The sequence below is a fragment of the Lissotriton vulgaris genome, chromosome 10, assembly GCF_964263255.1.
Source record: "Lissotriton vulgaris chromosome 10, aLisVul1.2, whole genome shotgun sequence".
Classification (NCBI taxonomy): domain Eukaryota; kingdom Metazoa; phylum Chordata; class Amphibia; order Caudata; family Salamandridae; genus Lissotriton; species Lissotriton vulgaris.
This window is the reverse complement of record NC_141698.1, coordinates 7390696-7414024: the sequence shown is the minus strand read 5'-3', so window position 1 is coordinate 7414024 and position 23329 is coordinate 7390696. Positions and strand designations below refer to the sequence as shown.

The 23329-nt window shown below is 52.5% G+C and overlaps 1 protein-coding gene across 2 annotated transcripts in view; it reads left to right on the top strand.

Moving 5' to 3' along the window:
• HUWE1 (HECT, UBA and WWE domain containing E3 ubiquitin protein ligase 1) overlaps positions 1–23329 on the top strand; it is a 1800886-nt gene that overhangs the window by 1066305 nt on the left and 711252 nt on the right. For both annotated transcript variants that reach the window (XM_086940169.1, XM_086940170.1), the window contains 2 exons: positions 15104–15161; positions 15561–15656. In XM_086940169.1, the coding sequence (XP_086796295.1) occupies positions 15104–15161; positions 15561–15656 (154 nt within the window). The remainder of the gene's footprint in view (positions 1–15103; positions 15162–15560; positions 15657–23329) is intronic.

Below are 23329 nucleotides of genomic sequence, written 5' to 3'. Positions count from 1 at the left end.
CGTGTGCCGTGATGACGTCGCTGGAGTATATAGACGCCGCCTTCGCGCGCTGATGTCAGTTCTTCTTTTTTCCGCGCCAGTTAGCGCAGATCCGAAGAGCAGTACTCCGGTCTTTGACCAAGTTTTTTTATCTTTTTGATCTCTGAATCTTCTACGGTGCCGCGGTAGGATGCCCCATTTTAAGAACTGTGACGACTGTGACCGGACGATGTCGGTCACGGATCATCATCACCGACTCTGCCTCCGGTGCCTGGGCCCCGACCACGACGTGGACGCCTGCGTCGACTGCCGGGCCTTGACTAATAAAGCTAGACGGGAGCGGTCCCACAAGCTGCTCGAGCTCCGGGTGTCGGCCCCCGCGTCGAGCGGTCCCGGTCCGGCCGGAGGTCAAGGGAGCGATCGCGGAGCCGTCACGGGCGCTCCGGGAGTCGTCACCACTCTTCTGGTTCCTCAGGTAGGAAGCACAAAAAGTCGGGGCGTCGTCATCGTACCCCCGACTCCCCTTGACGCTCGCACGAGGCAGCCGGGGGTTCGGGTGGCCCCACCCACGCGGCTCCGCGTGAGTCGCCAACGCGGCCTGCTCCATACCCTGCGGTCCCTGGGCAAGGCGCGTCCCCCGAGGAGATAGAGGCGTTCCTCGTGGCCATGAGGGCTCTTTCTCCTCCGGCGGGTTCCGCGGCGCCTTCGAGCCCTGTGAACCCGTCTGGGGGCCCTAGCGGTTCGGGTGACCCTGCCTCGACGCAGTCGGGTGCCCCGGCGCCGCCGACGGCTCCGATCCCGGCGCCGCAGGGGCCCTCTGGGTCGACGCCGGCTGGTCAACCGGCCTCTCCGGCGCCGATTCCATCGGGGGCGGCGCCGGTTACCCGGCGCCAGCTCCGGCCGGCGCCGGTGCTCCGGCACCGGCTCCGGGCGGCGCCGTCCCCATTCCCGTCGATCGACGCCGGTCCGACTCCGCGTCCGGATTCGGACCGGCGTCGATCGACGCCGGGCTCGACGCCGATGGGGCCTGTGAACCCTGAGGAGCCGGTCTACATTGTTGACTCAGAGTATGGTGAGGATGTAGAATACGGAGAGGGGTGGGAGGGGTCTGAGGACCCTCTGACACGCGAGTGTCAGTATGACATGGACTGGACAGGTGACTTGGGTGACGCCAGTGGTCTGGATGACTCCCCCAACCCTGGCTTTGTCTCGCCTCCTACCGTGGCTATGGAGGAGGGGGCTGCCTATTCAGTGGTGTTGATGAGGGCTGCCAAGGCCTTACACCTTGAGCTCCCCGTCGCGGCCGTGAGGACTAACATCCTCACCGAGGTCCTCAAACCGCAGTCATGCCCACAGGAGCCACTGCTGCCGTTTAACGAGGCCTTAACGGACGTTCTTTTGGGCACGTGGTCCAGGCCCGCTTCAGGTTCGCCTGTTGATAGGAACGTGGCCAGACGCCACCGTCCGTGTGCGGACGACCCCAAGTTTCTGTCCACCCACCCCACCCCTGAGAGTCTGGTGATCCAGGCCTCCACCTCCCAGACCGCATTCCCGTCGGCCCCGCCCGACAGGGAATCGAAGAGGTACGACCAGTATGGCAAAAAGGTCTTCTCGTCCCTGAGTCTGGGACTGCGGTCTTGCAACACTGCGTGCCTCTTGGGCCGTTACACCCACTCTCTGTGGGACACGGTCGCGGACCTGCTGCCTGAATGCCCCCCGGAGGTACGGGCTAAGCTCGGCAAGGCTATGATAGAAGGCCGAGACGCAGCAAGATATTCCATCAGGTGTGGTCTTGATACGACCGACTCGCTGGGCAGAGCGATGTCCACGACGGTGGCGATTCGTCGCCACGCCTGGCTGAGATCCGCCAACTTCTCGGCTGATGTCCAGAATGCCTTAATGGACATGCCGTTTGATGGCAGTCGCCTGTTTGGCGACAAAGCGGACCACGCGCTGGAGCGCTTCAAGGACTCCAGGGTCACTGCCAAGTCCTTAGGTCTCTCGACCCAGCGCCAGCAAACGGGTTTGTTTCGCTCCTTTCGTGGCCAAGGAATGGGCTGTCCCACACGTGCTGCCAGCCACGCACCGCAACAGACTTATCAACGCGGTGGCGGCCGTGGAAACGGCCGTGGTGGCGGTCGGGGACAGCGGCGAGGTCAGGCCACACCTCCCCCTGCAGCATCTGCCACTAAATCCTCCTAGTCCGAGCTTTCAGGCCCATGTGACACCGGTGGGAGGCAGGGTTCGCCATCACCTCTCCCACTGGCGCACAATTACGTCAGACAGGTGGGTGCTGCAGCTCGTCCAAAGGGGCTACTCCCTCCCCATCGAGACTACTCCTCCAGCCATGCCACCGCAGAACCACCGTGTGTCGGGGGACCACTTGGCACTTCTGAGGGAGGAAGTTACGACCCTCTTGGCCAAGGGGGCCATCGAGCGCGTTCCTGGGCCAGAAGTAGGACGTGGTTGCTATTCCCACTACTTTCTGGTACCCAAGAAGGACAAAGGGGGCCTACGTCCTATCTTGGATCTAAGGAACGTCAACGGCTTCCTCCGGAAGGAGAAGTTCAAGATGTTGACTTTAGTTCAGGTTCTGGCTGCTCTAGACCTGCAACACTGGATGGTAGCGTTGGACTTGCAGGATGCGTATTTTCACATCCCCGTCCTGCCGGCCCACCGGCGTTACCTGCGGTTCACGGTAGGCCTCGAGCATTTTCAGTTTATCGTGCTCCCCTTCGGCCTTACCAGCGCCCCACGGGTGTTCACCAAGGTGATGGCGGTGGTCGCAGCTCATCTGCGCAGATTGGGGGTTTCAGTCTTCCCCTATCTAGACGACTGGTTGTTGAAGGCGGGCTCGCCCCAGACAGTCGTCCACCACCTTCAGATGACGGCAGACCTCCTGCACGCGCTGGGGTTCTCCATCAATGTGCCGAAATCACACCTGTGTCCCTCTCAAAAGCTCCTTTTCATCGGAGCGGTTCTCGACTCGGCGCAGTTTCAGGTCTATCCTCCAGAACGGCGAGTCCAGGATATACAGGCTTTGATTCCCATTTTTTAGCCGTTATCCCGGGTTTCGGTCAGGTTGACGCTGCGGCTGCTGGGGCTGATGGCTTCCTGCATCCTTCTGGTGCATCACGCCCGGTGGCGGATGCAAGCTCTGCAGTGGGACCCGAAGTTTCAGTGGGCCCAGCATCAGGGCAACCTGTCCGACCATGTCTTGATCTCAGAGGGCACTGCAAGACAACTGCAGTGGTGGCTTACGGACCGCGATAGGGTCAGAGGCAGATCCCCCTCCCTTCCCCAACCGGAGCACGTTGTTGTGACGGACGCGTCCCTCCAGGGCTGGGGGGGCCACTTGGGAGAGGCAGAGATCAGAGGCATCTGGTCTCCAGGGGAGTCCCGGCTCCATATCAACCTGCTGGAGCTGCGGGCGATTCGTTTGGCACTGAAAGCGTTCCTCCCCTTTGTCAACGGGAGTGTAGTGCAGGTGTTCACGGACAACACCACCGCCATGTGGTACTGCAACAAACAGGGCGGGGTGGGGTCGTGGACCCTTTGCCAGGAGGCTCCGCGCCTCTGGCAATGGCAGGAACGTCAGGGCGTGACTCTGACGGTTCAACACCTGGCAGGTTCTCTGAACGCCAGGGCGGACGAACTCAGCCGTCGGTGCTCGATGGATCACGAATGGCGTCTGAACTCTGACGTGGCGCAAGGCCTCTTTCGGCAATGGGGAGAGCCTTGGTTAAATCTATTCGCCACAGAAGAGAACGCGCAATGTCATCAGTTCTGCACGTTGGAGTTTCCAAGACGGCACTCGCACGTCGACGCCTTTCGGCGCGAGTGGAGTTGCGGTCTGTTATACGCCTTTCCGCCTATACCACTTCTGCCCAGAGTGCTGAAGATCAGGCGCGACCGGGCCCAAGTTATCCTTGTGGCTCCGGACTGGGCTCGAAGGTACTGGTATCCCGAGCTACTCAGCATGTCAGTCGGTCCCCCGATCCGCCGGCCCCTTCAGGAGGACCTTCTGTCGCAGCAACAGGACGGTCCTCCACCCGAACCTGTCCAGCCTCCACCTCCATGCATGGAGATTGAGCTGCGGCAGTTGAGGCCATTTGACTTGCCTCCTGAAGTTTGCGATGTGATTCTGGCAGCCAGGCGTTCCTTCACGAAATTGGTATACGCCTGTCGGTGGAACAAGTTTGTGGCATGGTGCACAGCAAAGGCTGTGGATCCTCTCTCTGCCCCTCTTTCGGAGGTTCTTCTTTTCCTTCTTTCTCTTGCCCAGCAGGGCTCTGCTCTGGGCACTATCAAGGGCTACCTTTCTGCCCTTTCGGCCTTTCTGAGGCTGCCTGATCAGCCTTCTTTGTTCAAGTCCCCCATTGTAACGAGATTCTTGAAGGGCATCACACACATGTATCCACCTATTCCGTTTGTGATGCCTCAGTGGGACTTGAACCTGGTTCTAACACTCTTGATGTGTGCTCCCTTTGAGCCGCTTCATTCTTGTCCTATCCGTCTCCTGACTTTAAAGACGGCTTTCCTGTTTGCCATCACCTCTGCCAGGAGGGTTAGTGAGCTCCAGGCTCTTTCTGTCAAACCTCCTTTCATGTCCATTCATCCAGATAAGGTGGTTCTGAGAACTAGGCCTTCTTTCCTGCCCAAAGTTGTCTCTGCTTTTCACATCGGGCAGTCCATCACCCTCCCTTCCTTCTTCCCGCCTCCGCATCCTTCAAAGGATGAAGAGCGGCTCCATCGTCTGGACCCCAAACGTGCGCTTTCATTTTATATGGATCGCACACGCCAGTTCCGGGTGGATGACCAACTGTTTGTTGGCTACGTGGGTGCGAAGAAGGGACGGGCGGTACATAAACGGACCATCTCTCGGTGGGTCGTTCTGTGCATCAAAGCGTGCTACTCTTTGGCTCGGAAGGAGCCTCCTGTTGGGCTGAGGGCCCATTCCACTCGGGCCACGGCGGCTACTACTGCCCTGGGCCGGGGAGTCCCCTAGCAGGACATTTGCCAGGCGGCTACGTGGGCCTCGCTGAACACCTTTGCGAGGCACAAGTCCGGAGGGATGGCTTCTTTGGCCGTTCTGTCCTCCAGGACTTTCTGGTGTAGGAATGTATTGGTTCGCAGACCCACCACCGGGGTTGGTATTGCTGGGGTATCTATTCTAACGTAAGGAATCTAATACTAACGTGTTTCTTTCAGATGAACAAGTTATTTCCCTTCGGTAACGATATATCTGTAAGAAACATTAGTTAGTATTAGATTCCTTACCGACCCACCCATCCTCCCCGTTCTGCGAACTGATACCTAGGGTTAAGGACATCCCTTTCAGGGCCCTAGTTTCAATTGGCACCAGTGTTGGTTCTCACATGGCTCTGCGTGTTCTGGCGCGGAAAAGCTGTGTGCAAAGAACTGACGTCAGCGCGCGGAGGCGGCGTCTATATACTCCAGCGACGTCATCACGGCGCACGACGCCAACGACGGACGCGGAGCCGCAGGGGGACGCCTGCAGACGACGCCTACCGACGCGCAGGGGTACTGCTACGCAAAAGTTTCCGGAACCAGACTGACGCCTGGGGATATTCTAAGGTAAGGAATCTAATACTAACTAATGTGTCTTACAGATATATCGTTACCGAAGGTAAGTAACTTGTTCGTTAGGTCACAATGGGGCCTTAATTTGGTCCTTGCCTGTCTAATGTGTGCTCCTTTTGAGCCTTTACACAATTGTCCCCTCTGGCTGTTGTCCATCAATACATCCTTCTTGATGGCCATCACGTCTGCCTGGCGGGTGAGTGAGTTGCCGTTATCTTGCTCGCTTCTTTACCTCACGTCCTTTCCGGACAAGGTGGTGCTTCGCACCAGTGTATCCTTCTTACCAAAGGTTGTGACCCCATTTCATCTGGGCCAATCCATTACTTTACCGACCTTCTTTGCTCCCCCGCACCCCTCTAAGGAAGAGGAGCATCTTCCCTGTCTGGCCACTAAAAGAGCATTGTCGTTCTACCTTGACCGCACAAGAGAGTTCTGGGTGGATGACCAACTCTTCGTTGGGTATGTGGTAGCAAAGAGGGGAAATGAAGTGGTGTAGGAGAGAACCATCTCCCGCTGGGTTGTTCTCTGCATTAAAATCTGTTACGCCTTGGAGAAGAAACAGCCCCCTGAGAGATTGAGAGCCTACTCCACCAGCGGAAATTCTGTGACCATGGCCATGGCTCAGGGTGTCCCAGTCCAAGATACGTCAGGCGGCGACGTGGACATCATTGCACATGTTCGCAATACATTATTGCCTTGATGGTCAAGTGCGCAGGGATGGGTGTAGGAAGGTGGATATATATGTCTATGGTTGCCCCCAACTTTTTGCCTGGTGTTTAGCTGGTTTTTCGACTTAGTTGACCTGGGGCCCTGCTATTCAGGACCCCAGGCCCACTGCTCTCTCTGTAAAATGGATTCCATGTACTCTAGGTACATATCTAATTGAATACTGAGTCACCTAATCAGCCCCTATACAGTGTACCTTTAGGTACCCGGGGCATAGGTGCACCCAGGGGCTGCAGCATGTATTAAGCCACCAATCAGCTGGGGCAAGGTGGTGTAATCACCCTTTGCTTTATATATAGTATCCCTATATCTAACCCTAAAATGGACACATATCCTCCTATCAGTCACTCCTATGGCAGGCCTTATCAATCCTGAAGGCAGAGTGCTTGGAATTATGTGAGATGGTGCTCTAGCATGAGCTGAGCCTGTCTGCAGCTGTCAGAACCAAGTCCTTTAGCTGTTTCCATGATAACGCTATACCATATACTCTTAAGTGCATTATAATCCTCGCGGTTATTGCTAACTTTGGTATAGCATTATCAAAACATGTCGAGTAAGGTGTCATACGAATTGGAATACTACCCCCTTGCCAATTCTGGCGACGGGGGTAGCATACCACCCTTCTAGAGGGACACAACATGTATGTAACTGTGAACCCCGGTTAAAGTTAACTCGAGCCTCAGCATCACAAAATGGATGCTGCCACCACAGACACAAGTCTGACCTCCTGCTGCTGGGAGTCCTTCCAGCGAGGGAGGCTTGGACAAAGGGTTTCCTGCCTTGGGAGGTGCTAGCACCACCCCAGACAGGATTTTGTGTATTAGGTAGGACAGGGCTGAAAGGAATGAGACATGCCTGGGGCACACATGGTGTCCCTGTGCATACACTGGTCTAAACCAGTTCCTGGGGCTCTCCAGCCCCAGCTCTGGCGCAAGACCGGACAAAGGATAGGGGGTGTAACCACCCCCCTTCCTGGACCCACCCAGAGGAGGGACCTAGTCGTAGTACAGCCCCCTTTAGCCGGATAAAGGTAGGAGCTGGTCTCATTCCAAATTAGATTATCCTGAACAACTTTACAAGAAGAAACTCTGGACTTCGACGTTCTGCTCCACAGAAGACTAAAGAAATCTCCCTTGTGGGCAAGGAGTGTACACCCTGCACAAGCAGGCACCATCAGCGTCCAGCGGCTTCCCTTTGTCGTCTTCCCTCGAGGATCCAGACTTCAGAGCCCGACGAGACCCGGATTCCCAGACCTCTCCGACCTCTACCTACATCTGCAGCACAGCTGAGATCCGTGGGTGCGACGAGACACGTGGGACCGGCCATCTTGAAAGAAGCAGCACTTCGCTCCAGCACGACTTCTGAGGTAACCTCGTCCAAGTGCTTTGGGGACTGAGAAGCCCCGACCCCGAGCAGCTCCGGCACCGAAGACCAGCCCACCAGCATCCACGAGATCTGCGTGGGGCCCTTCTGCCTGTTGCTGCTCAACTCGTTGTCTGGTCACTTGCCGGCTGGCTAATGACCTCCTAGACGAAGAACTTCAATATCTTCACTGCTGGTCTGGTTGCTCCAGACTGGCCCTTGCTCCCTTCCAAAAGAGGAGCACCCCGGACCCTCCTGGTCCACTCCAGACGCCGTTTCCACTCACCGTGTGGGTTGCCTTTGCCAAGGCCTGTTGACTCCAAACCCGGATCCGACACCGCCGACAGCGAGAGCCTGCGTGGGACAGCACTTGCCTCCATCCTGGTCATCGAAGACACCACCTGGTCCACGTGGCTGCAGAGACCAGCGTCCACCCTCACCTGATCGTGACGACAACATCTGGTTCCACTCCAAGCACTGGCTAGTGACTTTGAACATTGTCCCCTCTGCTTTCAGGTTATCCTCCTCACTGATCCACCCATGGATCACACTGGACATCTTCCTCCTGATCGCCTGCAGCATCTTTTCTTCCAGGCTCCATAGACTTCAACGCCGGAACCCAACACGAATTGGCACCTATGCACCCGCAGCCTGTGGGTGAGGTAACACGAGCATTTCGGTGCTCAAGGGTGGCTTGACTCTCCTAGTGTCCAGTTCCACAGTTGTTTTTGTCTTACCTAGTCAGGATTGTCCGTACTCACCTTTTTCTTGAACTGTACTGTCCATAGACACTGTTACGCATCTCGCGTGTGAATTCACACTCTGCACATGCGTTCCGTGGGCCTCCTATTACCTACCTAGATTTAGTGTAGCGTGGTCCCAGCGATCCTACAGCCTCTGGACAGCTCCATTCCTTTTATCAACTTTCACATTCCACTTACTTAGTATATGGTTTGTCGTGCCCCTAGGGCACCATTGTAATTTGTGCAACTAAAATCAGGCGATGCCTCCAGGATACTCCCTCGCCAGGCTCGATAGGCAGGATGGTAGGGGAGGCGGAATAGCCATTGCCGTCAGAGCCCCCTTGGAATGCTCTCTATCGCCGGTGAATATTGATCACTGCGAAGCTGGATCTTTTACTATTATAGTGAGTCCTAAATACTCCCTATCTGGCCTTCTTCTTTACAGACCCCCAGGCAGACTGTATGATTTCACGTGCAGCCTCATAGAGGCCACAGCCCATCTTGCGCTTAGGAAATCTAGACTTCTGGTGTTGGGTGATATGAATATACACTTTGATGATGCTGGGGATAAAGATGCCATCAGCATACAAACAGAACTACTGTCTCTGCAACTAGATCTTAAAAATCAAAGCCCCACTCATAGACAGGGTCACCTGCTTGATCCAATATTTGGCAACTGGAACGGAGTAAAAGTGCTTCCTCCTGTTCCCGTGCCTTGGTCTGACCATTTTGTGATTCCCTTACACATATTAGCAACTGATACTGTAGCTAAGAATGAAAACCCGCTGACCTATCGCTGTCGCAAATGGAAAAATTTTAATTCTAACACGTTTGCTGACAAGCTCAAACTGGCTGGACCTCCCAAAGGCTCCGACTGTGAGACCGCCTATACTTGTCTGAAAAATACTATCCTAACGGTCCTTGATGAAACTGCTCCCATCCGAAGATCAATGCCCAACAAGAAATTGAGGAAACCTTCCCCTTGGTTCACTTCTGAACTCCAAGACGCCAAAACCGCCTGTAAAAAACTGGAACGAGAGTGGCGTGTCAACTTCTGTCCCACTGCTAAAGACCATTATAAAAAAGAGCAAGCAAGATATTATAAACTGATACGCTCTGCTAAAGCTCAACATTATAAGAATCGGATAGGTGAAGCAGAAAACTCCTCTAAGGAGCTCTATAAATTTTTTAAGGAAATCTCGGTAGTCACCAACGAGAGTAATGCCCTTAATGACTCGGTAGCAAAATGCAATGATATTGCCAATTACTTTGCTAATAAAATCACTACCATCTATTCTAATTTCTCCACCGACATGCCATCCGGATCTGACTTCACTGAAAATCTGGAGCTTATCCACACAAAAAAATGCCTGACCAGCTTCTGTGTTCCCCACACTACTGCTCTTACCAGCATCTGTAGGAGTATAAAGTCTGGCTCTCCTCGCGACCCTGCCCCCCCCCAGGATACTTACAGCCAGTCTAGAGGTCCTCGAGTATCATTTCAGGCACATCCTCCAACTTTCCTTCTCCACGGCCACCCTCCCTATGGAATGGAAAAAAGCTATTGTGCTGCCAATAAAGAAAAAACCCAACATCAGTCAGGACACTCTGGAGAACCTTCGGCCCATCTCGCTGCTGCCCTACTTGGCGAAGGTGGCTGAGAAAATAGCTAATAGCCAAATTATGGCCCATCTAGAATCAAATGGTGCTTTTCACAACTCCCAATCAGGTTTCAGGGCAGGTTATTCTACCGAAACCGCCCTACTGAGAGCGACAGAAACCTTACGGGCAGGGGTAGATGCAGGACAGACCATGGCACTTATAATGCTGGACCTGAGTGCCGCGTTCGACACTGTAGCACACTCCATCTTGCTACAGTGTCTGAACAAAGCCGGGGTCACCCAGGAAGCATTGGGCTGGCTTAAAGCTTTTCTCACCGGCCGCAGCTTTCAGGTTCAGAGAGGTGCTTTTCTCTCTGACAGCATTGCCTTGGAACAGGGGGTGCCTCAGGGCTCTGCCCTGAGCCCCACCCTGTTCAACCTGTATATGGCTCCTCTGGCTGAAGTGGTCTTATCGTTCGGCATTGAATTAGTCTCATATGCCGACGATACCAAACTTCTCATCTCCCTATCCCAAGCCCCCTCTGTCTCTCCAGACAACTTTAAATCCTGCATGCAAGCTCTGGCAGGTTGGATGACCCAACACTGCCTGAAGCTCAATGGCTCGAAGACAGAGGTTCTTGTTATGGGAGGTAGGGATTCGAGCTGGACCAAGGAGTGGTGGCCTTCATGTCTGGGGCCGTTACCCACTCCCTGTGAAGCAGCCAAAAATCTGGGGATTTGGGTTGATCCTAAACTCTCCTACGACGGCCACGTGAACAGGGTAGTCGGCAAATGCTATGGGGTCTTGAAGACCCTTAACCGTACCCTGGATCTCCTCCCTCTTGAAGCAAGGCGCACTATGACACAGGCGCTCGTGACTTCGAGAATAGATTATGGGAATGTGCTTCTGCTCGGTACATCGCAAAATAACATCAGGAGACTTCAAGTCCTACAGAACACAGCAGCACGTCTAGTCCTTAGACTTCCCAAGAGAGCCCCTTCCAAACCTGCTCTAGATACCCTCCATTGGCTGCCCATAAAAAAGAGAATTCTTTTTAAAGCACTACTAATGTGCCACAGGATCATCTCCCAAAAAGCTCCTTCCTATATGAATGACTTAGCCATTCCCTATGAGCCCAATAGAACTCTTCGCTCTAGGGGAACTGGCTTGCTCACAGTACCTCGTATTAGGAAAGCTAGAATGGGTGGCCGCTCTTTCAGGGTCATGGCTGCCAGGGAATGGAATGCTCTCCCTATGGAGATCAGACTAGCGGACTCAGAGACTGCCTTCAGGAAAAGCCTAAAAACTCACCTGTTTTCCCTGTAACTCCCCTCTTGCACCTGACTTCTTTCCACAGCGCGGGGACACGCCGTGATGGCGTCACCAAGCGCTTTATAAAAGCCTTTGTTGTTGTTGTTAAAACTTATTTTTCCTAAGAGATTGTCATGTGCTTAGCCCTCTGATCTCATAAAGCGTTCAGAGGTGTATGTTTGTTAATAAATATCTTGTTTATTTTCATAACAACCTGTGTGGTGTCCCTTCACTTGGTATTCAAGGGGTTATATGTGGTAAAACAGCTGGCTTCACATGCCAAAAGAGTTTAGCCTAAGACTGCTTTGTCCATGCTACCATTAGGATAGCTGGTCTATAAGGTTGACTTGCAACCAATCACCATAAGGGTTGTTTGGACTGATACAAGGTGATCACTAGAACTAGTGAGCATCATATATCAGGCCAACTTCTCACAGCTCCCACATGGGCACGCCAGCCGTGGTTCACCACACTACTAGACCTCTCTCTGGTTTCACATCAAAAGTTACAGCTCACACCCTCCCTGTTCAAACAGAACCATGGAGAAATCAGACATCCAGACCCAAACCAACTGAATTTGGCGATCTGGCTCCTGAAGTCTTAGAGTTTGGTTATCTTAACTTACCACCAGACTGTATGAATATCATTAAAGAGGCTAGGAGACCCACTACTAGAGCGTGTTATGCTGCCAAATGGAAAAGATTTGCAATATATTGCAAAAATAATCACATTGATCCACTGGATGCTTCCATCCAAAATATAATTTGTTACCTTTTACATCTACATAGGTCTAATTTGGCATACTCTTCCATACACCTACATCTTGCAGCAAATGCAGCCTATTTACAAAACAGGCAACACCTGTCTTTTTAGGGTACTTGCAATCAAAGCATTTATGGAAGGATTAAAAAGAATAACCCTCCCAGGTTACCACCTTCTTCAGTATGGAAGCTGAATCTTGTCCTTACGAGACTCATGGGACCACCTTTTGAGCCTCTACATAAATGTGAACTGCAATTTCTAACATGGAAAACTGCTTTCCTTGTTGCCATCACCTGTCTCAGAAGAGTAAGTGAAATACAAGCGTTCACTATACAAGAACCATTTTTTCAAATACATCCTAACAAAGTAGTTCTTAGGTCCAATCCTAAATTTCTTACAAAGGATATCACACCTTTTCACCTAAACCAATCTGTAGAGTTACCTGTGTTTTTCCAAAACCCAGACTCTGTAGCAGTAAGGGCCTTACACACATTAGATGTTGAAAGAGCTCTGCTATACTACATAGATAGAAAGACAAAACAATTTTGTATCTTTCTCTCCTCCACACAAAGGCAACCCTATCTCTAAAGGTGGGATTGCCAGGTGGATTGTAAAGTGTATACAAATATGCTATCAAAAAGCTAAACATACACTAACCGTTCCTCCTAGAGCACACTCCACGCGCAAACTAGGAGCCTCTATGGCTTTCTTAAAAAATATACCACTGGAGGACATATATAAGGCAGCAACATGGTCTACAATACACACCTTCACTAAACACTATTGTGTTGACGTACAAGCCAAGCAGCAAGCTGCAGTAGGCCAGTCTGTCCTTAGGACACTATTTCTGACTACTGCAATGGATACAAGCGACCCCCCTAGGGGAGACACTGCTGCACAATCGATGCATAGTGTACGATCTGCAGCTCATATGCCTCGAACGGAAAATGCTACTTACCAGTATGCATCTGTTCTTGGCATGTAGAGCTGCAGATTCGTACACGCCTTCCCGCCTCCCCGGACTTGTATCCGTTCCAGTTCTCATCTTAGATGCACACGCGTTTACATCCTTTTCTTTTCTCTTCACCTATACTAACTCCATCATTTCCCGTCATGGCGAAAAACAATGTAAGGATTGAGCCGATGCCCATGCGCAGTATTGTCCAAGGGAGGAGTCACCTATATAGTGACGACAAAGACTTCTCCAAGAAGACAACAACCTGCAATTATCAGAGCCCAACACCAGCTGGCGATTTAATGCATAGTGTACAAATCTGCAGCTCTACATGCCAAGAACAGATGCATACTGGTAAATAGCATTTTCCATCTGTAAGATACATTAGTAGTGATAGATTCCTTACCGCCCCACCCAACCTCCTCTTTCTGCGAACTGATTTCTAGGGTTAAGGTGATCCCTTTCAGGGCCCTAGTTTCAAGGCACCAGTGGTCAGTATCTTGCATGGCTCTGCGTTCCTGGCGCACAAAGTTGTGTAAAGAACGGATGTCTGCGCTCAAGGGCAGCGTCTAAGTAGATACCGCAACATCATCTCGGTGATACGACGCCAATGACTAACGCAGAGCCGCATGATGCCACCTTCTGACGAGCGGGGGTACTGCTGACAAACTTTCCGGATCCAGTCTGACGCCTGGGGGTAATTCCAAGGTAAGGAATTTATTCAGCTTCCTGATCAGTCTTCTCTTATCAAGTCCCCTGTTTTAAATAGTCTTTAAGGGCTGGGGTCTGTAGGGGTGCCCTGCTCATGCAGGGGCACACTCACTTATAACCAAGCACCCTACCCTCAGTACTGAAGGGCAAGTGCAGTGACCTCAGATATAAGGAAACATAGATATGTTGTGATAGGTGCAAGCACCATCTCACACAGGCCACAATGGCAACCTGTAGTCACAGGATTAGTGCTCTCATGGATTGCACAATACATGCTGCAGCCCATGGGAGACCCCTAGTGTACCTGTGCCCCTGGGTACCTCAGTACCATATACTAGGGACTTACAAGGGTACACTAGTAGCCAATTGTAAAGGTGCAAAAGTACTTACCATGCCAATTTAGGGGATAAAGCACAGTTTCTGGGTCCTGGTTAGCAGGATCCTAGGAGAGTAGGTCAAAAACCCTCTGCCACCAGACAAAATGTGGGAGTAACCATACCAGAAGGATCTGCCTTTCTACATTATGCATGGAACGGACGGAGAACATTTGTAATGTTGGCCAGCCAAAAGGGTTAAACTTAGAACTTGCGTATTAGACTATTATTTTAAGTAACAATGGAGCTTTGTTTTAGTGTTTATATATAGTAGCACAATTGTAGTTTATAAAACCCACAATTCATGGGGAAGTACTTAGATATTGTACTGGACTCACACTTCTAGGGGAGGATCCCCTCTCTATTAACTTCACATTGTAATGGTTGTTTAGGTGTGATCTGGCATTTTATCTGAATTTATTTATGCTATTTGAAATGTTTTATTTAAATACATAATTTGGTAGAATCTCCTTTCGCAGACAGATAAAAACCTGGCTGTTTAAGCAATAATCTCCTCATGAGCTAGTTCGTTCACTCAGCGCCGAGACACCTACAGGTATTTGAGCGCTTAACAAATAGCCTAAATAAATAAATAAATATTACGACTTTACCTTAAGTTGATTTGGCAAAACGAATAAGCATGATTTTATTCATTCAATATTCCACAGCAGGACCCAGCTAGTGAACTCTGAAGCACATCCTTTAAAGCCCTATTTGTCATTGGCAATGCCATTTGTAGAGTACTAGGACATGGTAGAAGCTTCTAGCAATGGTGGGAATAATAATTAGTAAACAATATGGTTTATTTTGTAAACGCTTTTGAAGGTGAGCCTAAGGAAGTATAGATATGCTATCGGATTTGTGTAGACCAGAAGCGGAAATGACATTTGGCAGAATAAATGTGCCTGTTTTCTATATATCAATATTGGTTTGCTCATTCAGGAGGTGTTCATGTTAATTACTTTGAATTGTAGGTGGAGAATGAACTGGAAGATCTGATTGATGAACTTCTAGAGCGAGACGGGTCAGCAGGTAAGAACACTGACTTTTATTGATGCAAGTTGCACATCGGCTAGAATCCAGGAAAAAGGAGGTATTTGGGTGTATGAGACCGGAGAGCTGAGGTGTAGGTAAATGTAGCTGCCCTATATATTGGTGTTGAGCAGTGTTTCGGGCTGTTAACTATCAAAAATTCCACTGCTTGTGTGTTGAGCTATTAGTCGGACTGTAGGTGATGGAATTTGATGTTCTCCAGTTTTTTTCTCCTCACTGGTCTCAGCTGTTAATCCAGTGTCAGTTCACATTTGACATATATATACTTCATGGTGTGGTATTTCTTTGCATTGAATGGCTCCTTGGAACGAAGATGTGTCCGGTAGAGGGGATTATTACTTCTTGCTTAGAAATGCACTTTTTTTTCTGACTTGTCAGTGAATCGAACTGAAGATGAGTCGCAAGAAGATGTTCTGATGGACGAGGCACCCTCCAATCTTAGCCAGGCATCAACGCTGCAGGCCAACCGGGAAGGTGAGGTGGGGGGTACTCATGGTATATTGTAAACTTAAAAGGTATCTGTGTGCCTTTTTAGCAGAAAACAATGTTGCAGCCACAGACTTAAAAGAACATTTACATGTTAGAAAAAATTAAAAGATAGTTTATAATTTAATGTGAAATTGTCCTTAGAGATGCATTTCTTAGTAGTACAGGTGCTTCACTCTTTTGCGTACTAATGTCCTTTGATAGAATATCTGATCAAGACTACTAGCCGCACATTCTTTAACGTTGAATTATCCCCAGGCGTGAGATTGGATCCGGAAAAAAAATTGCCCAGCATCCCTGCGTGCCGGGGAAACGGCATCACACGACTACGCCCTGACGTCCACGTATGTGACGTCAGCGAGGTCAAATAAGTCCCACCCGGGCGCACATAAGTCTGTTTTTTCCTTTATCGCAGGCAATCCGGATCGTGCTCCTGGCCTGTTTCGGGTCTTTCCCTTTCGGTTGCGTGTGTGTGTGGGAACAGTGTGCGAATGCCTTCGGGCTTTAAGACGTGCTCATCTTGTGTGCGCCAGATGTCGGCGACGGATCCTCACCCCATCTGTATGTGGTGTTTGTGAGAACACCACAACACCACTGATTGTGAGGCATGGCAACAGATGAAACCGAAATCCAGGCGGGAGTGCCGGAAGAAACTTCTTTCAGCCCGCATGTCCAGGTCGGCGTAGTCACCACGCCCGGCCCCTGCGGAGGGTTTCAGGAATCGCCGTCTTAGACATCGGCCTTCTCCCAGACCTCAAGAGCGTCACTCACCTGTCTGTAAGTGGCACAGTTTGTCCCTGAGGGCTGGTTCCCAGCCTGTTGGGGACGCAGGCTCTCCGTAGGTGGTGCGGCCCCGATTTTTGTCCCCCTATCCTCCGTTTCCCGGTGTGGGGGTGGTTAGAGCCCAGATGGAGACATATGCGGTGGCCTTGCAGGCCTCACCTGCTTCTCCTCCTTCCCCTCCTGGGATGTCTGCGGATCCCTTGCCATGTGCGGGCCCTTAGAACGTCGCCGGGGGTTCCGGCGTCGACTGGCTCGGATCCAGGTTCGGAGGATGTGGTGCTGTTGGGGTACGGCCCTTCGGTGGTCCCTCCTTTGGTCCACGGCGCCTCTGCTTCGCCGCAAACTCCTGTGGGAGGTTGCCGGGGCTCGGCTCGCATCCCCAAGTCTCCCTCGGGACAGGCGGTGGCCTCGTCGGAGGCCGATGTGGCGCTGCTTATGCGCCGGCGGCTGCTGTCCCTATCTGAAAGAGACACGTTAGTGATAGATTCCTTACCTTAGAATATCCCCAGGCGCCAGACTGGATCCGGAAACTTTTGTGTAGCAGTACCCTTGCGCGTCGGTAGGAGTCGTCTGCGGCTCCGCGTCCGTCGTCGGCGTCGTGGGCGCCAAGATGAGGTCGTTGTAGTACTTAGACGCCGCCGGAGTACTTAGACGCCGCCTCCGCGTGCTGACGTCAGTTCTTCTTTTTTCCGAGCCAGCCAGCGCAGATCTGGAAAAAGCAGTAACTCAGTCAATTTTTGACTAACTTTTTTGAGATCATTTTTGATCCTTTCGAAGTCTTGCGACTCCGATCGGTGCCGTAGGGTTGCCTGGTTTCAAGCATTGTGACGATCTCGACCGCACCATGTCGGTCACGGATCCTCACCGCCTGTGCCTGATGTGTCTAGGCGTCCACCACGGCGTCGAGGCCTGCCCCGACTGTTGGGCCCTTTCGAGGAAAGCCAGGCAGGAGCGGTCCCGCAGGCGGCTCTAACTCCGGCAGTCGGCCCCGCGCCGAGTGAGATCCCGGTCTCGGTCCCACGGGAGGTCGAGGGACAGGTCGCGGGGACGGAGCCGTCACAGCTCCGGGAGTCGGCACCACTCCTCCGGGTCCAAGTCGTCAGGTAAGAAACACAAGAAGCCGAAGAGGCATCATGGCTCTTCTGACTCCCCCGGACGCTCGCGCGATGCGGCCGGGGGTTCGGGTGACACCGCCCACGCGGCTCCTCTGGAGTTGCGGGCGTCTCGTCCCGCCCCATACCCTCCGGTCCCTGGGCTGAACGCGACACCGGAGGAGATTGAGTGCTTCCTCATGGCCATGAGGTCCCTTTATCCTCCGGGCTCCGCGGCGCCTTCGGGCCCAGCGGTCCCGTCAGGGGGCCCTAGCCGGTCGGGGGCTTCGACCCCGACGCCGTCGGATGCTTCGGCCCCGGCGCGCCGGGCCCCACGATCCCCACACCGCGGGACGCCGCTGGGCCTTCCTCGGGCTCTGGATCGTCACCGGTGGACCTTACGACCCCCCCGGCGTGGGTTCGTCAGGTGTTACCTCCGGCGCCGTCCTCTGGCGGCGCCGCCCCCGATGCCTCCTTTGCTTCGGTTCCGACATCGGAGCGGCGCCGATGGGCGCCGCTCTCGACGCCGCTTGGAGATTTCCACTTCTATGAACCAACCTCATTCAATTACAACCCGGAGTCTCAGGAAATGGGTGATGAGGAGGATTGGGAGGGGTCTGAGGACCCTCTGGCCAAGGAGTGTCAGTCTCATGAGGACTGGGCAGGAGACCTTGGGGAGGCCAGTGGCCTGGACACCTCTCCGGACACTGGATTTGTCTCTCCTCCTACCGTGCCTTCGGAGGAGGGGGGCTACCTATGGTGTGGTGTTGACGAGGGCTGCCAAGGCTTTGGGCCTTGAGCTCCCCGTCGCGGCCGTGAGGACTAACCTCCTCACAGCTCCTTAAACCGCAGTCATGCTACGCTGAGCCTCTGCTGCCCTTTAATGAGGCCTTGACCGACGTTCTTTTGGTTACTTGGTCCAGGCTCGCTACGGGTTCGCCCGTAGATAGGAACGTGGCCAGACGCCACCGCCCGGCTCCGGGCGACCCATGTGTTCGAGGCATGTGGGCTGCTGAATTCATATCTGTGCATAGATCGCCGCCTAGTGTTGGGTCCGGATGATTGCACATTGTTGTCCTGGAAGAGTCTGTGAGAAGTTGGCCGGATATGCAGTGCTCACTATTCTAGTGATCATTATGTATCAGTCCAAACAACCCTTATTGATGATTGGTTGTAAGTCAACCTTATAGACCAGCTATCCTAGTAGCGTGGATACAAGCAGTCTTCACGCTAAGCTCTAGAGGGCGTGTTAAGCCAGCTGTTATACCATCACATATACCCCTTGAACACCAAGTGAAAGGACACCACACAAGTTATGAAAATAAAGTATATTTATTTAGAACACAACAGCCCTGGACTCTTTATGAGGACAGGGTGCTAAGCACAATACAAAGCTCTTAAGAAAATACTGAAAGTCGCACAATTTACACAAATGCCCGAGGGGCACGAAAAACCATATACTACAAAAGTGGAATGCGAAATTACTAGCAGGTAAGTACTACTCTAATAGGCTTTGGGATCGCTAGGACTTGACTACTGAACCTTCAGATTACTAGCAGTAGGCCTAGGGAGATAGAGTTCAGAGTGTGCACTCTCACGCGGGATGCGGGACAAAGTCTATGGATGCTAGATTTCGTAAAGTTAGTGATATCGGACGAATCCGACTAGGTAGAGCTGAAACGAAAAAGGATCTGGACCTTTGGATAGCAAAGCTATGCTGGAGCACCGAAATTCTGAGGTTACCTAGCCCAGAGGCTGCGGATACATAGGTCTGGAAAGACGTCGGGAATCCTCGTTGCAGTCTATGGAGCCTGAAAGAAGAAGTTGCTGGCAGGCGACCAGTGTTGAAGTTCGAAGTGATCCAAGCCTGGATCGGAGATGGAAGACACCTGTAAGCAGAGGGGACCAAGTTCTGAATCACTAGCCAGTGATTAGATGGGCACCAGGATGGCACCGGATGGAGTCACCTCGACCAGGTGAGTGGGCGACGCTGGGCTCTGCATCCTCACGGACCAGGAGGCGTTGTCGGCGACCAGGATGGAGGTGCGAGCTGTCCCACGATGGTTGCTGCTGTCGACGTCGCTGGACCCCGGATTGGGGCAACAAGTCTTGGCAAATTCAAGCCCACGCGGTGGACTCAAAATGGCGTCTGGAGTGGACCAGGAGGGTCCGGGGTGCTCCTCTGTTGGAGGGGAGCAAGGGCCAGTCTGGAGCAACCAGACCAGCATTGAAAATGTCGTCGTTCGTCGTCGGGAAGGCCACAAGCCAGCAGGCAAGTAGCCAGACAACGCGGTGAGCAGCAAAGAGCAGAAGGGCCCCACGCAGATCTCGTGGATGCTGGGGGGCTGGACTTCGGTGAAGGAGCTGCTCAGGGTTAGGGCTTCTCAAACCCCAAAGCACTCACTCGAGGATCCCTCGGCGGTCGTGCTGGGCAAGCGTCGTGCAGTCCTGAAGATGGCCGGTCCCTCGAGGTCTCGTCACACCCACGAATCTCAGCTGGGCTGATGATGCAGGTTGAGGTCAGAGGTGTCAGGGAAGCCGGTTCTCGTCGAGCTGGGCAGTCTTGATCCGGAGGAGAGACTTACAGCAGACCGCGATGCTTGGATGGTGCCTGCGGGTGCAGGGTGGCTACTCCTTAGCCACAACGGAGAGTCTTCTGAAGAGGTTCAAGAGTTCTTTCGTGGAAAGTCGTCAAGATTCGGAATTATCTAATTTGGAAGGGGGCCCGCTCCTATCTTTATACTAAGGAAAGGGGCTGGCACGCGACTAGGTCCTGCCCATGTGTGGGACCAGGAAGGGGGGCGGTTACACCCCTCTCCCATGCCGGACTTTCCCCAGCTCAGGGGCTGGTGTGCCCCTGGAACTGGTTCTAGCCGGCCTATGCATAGTGAGCACCGGGGTGCCACTTGCAGTCACCTTCCTCTAAAGCCCTGCCTACCCAGGATACACAAAACCCTGTCTGGGATGGTGCTAGCCCCGCCCCTGACAGGAAACCCCTTGTCCAAGCCTCCCTCGCTGGAAGGACTCCCAGCAGCAGGAGGTCAGACTTGTGTCTGTGGTGGCAGCATCCATTTTGTGATGCTGAGGCTTGAGTTAACCTTAACCGGGGTTCACAGTTACATACATGTCGTGTCTCTCTAGAAGGGTGGAATGCTAACCCCGTCGCCAGAATTGGCGAGGGGTTAGTATTCCAATTCGTTTGACACCTTACTCGACATGTTTTGATAAAGCGATACCAAGATAGCATATAACCGCGAGGATTATAATGCACTTAAGAGTATATGGTACGCGTTATCATGGAACAGCTATTAGGACTTGGTTCCGCAAGCTGCAAACGGGCTCAGCTCATGCCAGAGCACCATCTCACATGATTCCAAGCACTCTGCCTTCAGGATTGTTAAGGCCTGCCATAGGGGTGACTGATAGGAATCTATGTGTCCATTTTTTAGGGTTAGATATAGGCAGCAGACCCGAGAGCAGAGGACGCCCGGGACCAGGGTTCGATTCCCGACGCGGCAGGTTTCTGGACCAGGGTCAGCGGACTCGATAATTCTCTCGCCTCGGTGCCCACTCTGATCAGCGATCACACTCGGCAACTCTGGGCATTAGCTTGCCTCATCTTCACTAACGGCCCCACCAGACCGCCGGGGATGCCTGGTCTCACCCTGGAGATACCCATTAAGGGACCATCTCTCAGGGAAGCCAGGAAGGGTTTCGCAGCGGTCGAAGCGCCTTGGGACCCTCCGGGTAAGTAGTGCGCTATATAAATGCCTATACATTTAAATTTACATTTATACTATATCTAAAGCAAAGGGTGATTACACCACCTTGCCCCAGCTGTCGTGCAGCCAGTTGTGTCAGATTTAGATGGCCAGCCAGGGGTGGCATAATACATGCTTCAGCCCCTGGTAGGCCCTGGGTACACCTATGCCCTGAGTTACAGGGTCTGATAAGGTGGCCCAGTACCAATTGGTAAATGCACCTAGGGTACACATGTCAATTTAGTGAGAGAACAGCAAGGCTGTGGGTCTGATTAGCAGGCCCACAGCCAGAGAAGTCGTAAACCAGTGAAGCAAAAAGCAAAAATCTGGGGTGATCATAGGATTGCAGACCCTACTCTCCTACAGAGTCTTCGAAGTATCACGAGATAGGTGGCTCCTCCCCTGGACTACAGTGCGCATGGGCATCCTCTCCATCCGCAGATTGTTTTTTTCCGCCATTGGGTTCGGATGTACTTTCTCGACTCTAGTTCGGAAACTTTGTATTGACTCTTTCCTAAGGCCAAAAGGCCTTCGAAGCGTCGGTATTGTCTCGTTCGGTGCCTGTTTCTTTTCCAGTTCTTCGAACCGGATGTCGAAAGCTGCTTCTCGCTTTGTGGATGGTGGATCTGTGGATGCGCGGAACTGCGGCAAGCGCTTGGTTGGAGGATCTTAGTTGGCGGGTGGGTGTGTAGAAGGACAGTCGTGTGTTGAGGCATTCGGGTCCTAGTTTGTAGAGGGCCTTGTGAGCGTGGGTGAGGAGACGGAACTTTATTCTCTTGTTGATGGGAAGCCAGTGGAGGTCTTTCAGGTGGCCGGTAATGTGAGCTTGGTAAGGGATGTCCAATATGAGTCTGGCCGATGCATTGTGGATGCGTTGGAGTTTTTTCTGTAATTTGGCTGTGGTTCCGGCGTAGAGGGTGTTTCCATAGTCCAGTCGGCTAGTGACCAGTGCGTGGGTGACCGTCTTTCTTGTTTCGGTGGGGATCCAACGAAAGATTTTTTTGAGCATACGGAGTACGTTGAAGCAAGAGGATGAGACGGCGTTAACTTGTCTGGTCATCGAGAGGGAGGAGTCTAGGATGAAGCCCAGGTTGCGTGCATGGTCTGTGGGTATGGGTGCTGTGCCCAGGGCCGATGGCCACCAAGAGTCGTCCCAGGCAGAGGGTGAAGATCCTAGGATGAGAACTTCCGTTTTGTCTGATTTAAGTTTTAGGCGGCTGTTTTTCATCCATTCGGCTACTTCTTTCATGCCTTCATGAAGATTGGTTTTGGCGGTGTTAGGGTCTTTGGTGAGGGAAAGGATCAGCTGGGTGTCGTCAGCGTAGGAGATGATGTTGTGTTGTCGCGCGATGGATGCGAGGGGACTCATGTAAACGTTGAAGAGGGTGGGACTGAGTGATGATCCTTGTGGTACTCCGCAGATGACTTCGGTGGCCTCTGATTTGAATGGGGGGAGTCGGACTCTCTGGGTTCTCCCGGCGAGGAGCGAGATGATCCAATCCAAGGCTTTTCCTTGTATTCCGACGTTGCATGAGGGTGTTATGACCGACTGTGTCAAAGGCGGCGGAGAGGTCGAGTAGGATGAGGGCAGCTGTTTCTCCGTTGTCCAGTAGCATTCGGATGTCATCTGTCGCTGCAATGAGGGCGGTTTCGGTGCTATATTTGGCTCGAAAGCCGGACAGTGAGGGGTCGAGGGAGTTGTTGGATTCAAGGAAGGCGGCGAGCTGGCTATTGACGGCTTTCTCAATGACTTTGGCTGGGAAAGGGAGGAGGGAAATGGGGCGGTAGTTCTTAAGTTCAGAGGGGTCAGCTGTTGGCTTCTTCAGGAGAGCAGTGAGTTAGGCGTGTTTCCAGCTTTTTGGGAAGGTAGCGGAGTTGAAGGAGCAGTTGATGACTGTGAGAAGTTGGCCTGATATGCAGTGCTCACTATTCTAGTGATCACTATGTATTATTCCAAACGACCCTTATTGATGATTGGTTGTAAGTCAACCTTATAGACCAGCTATCCTAGTAGCATGGACAAGAG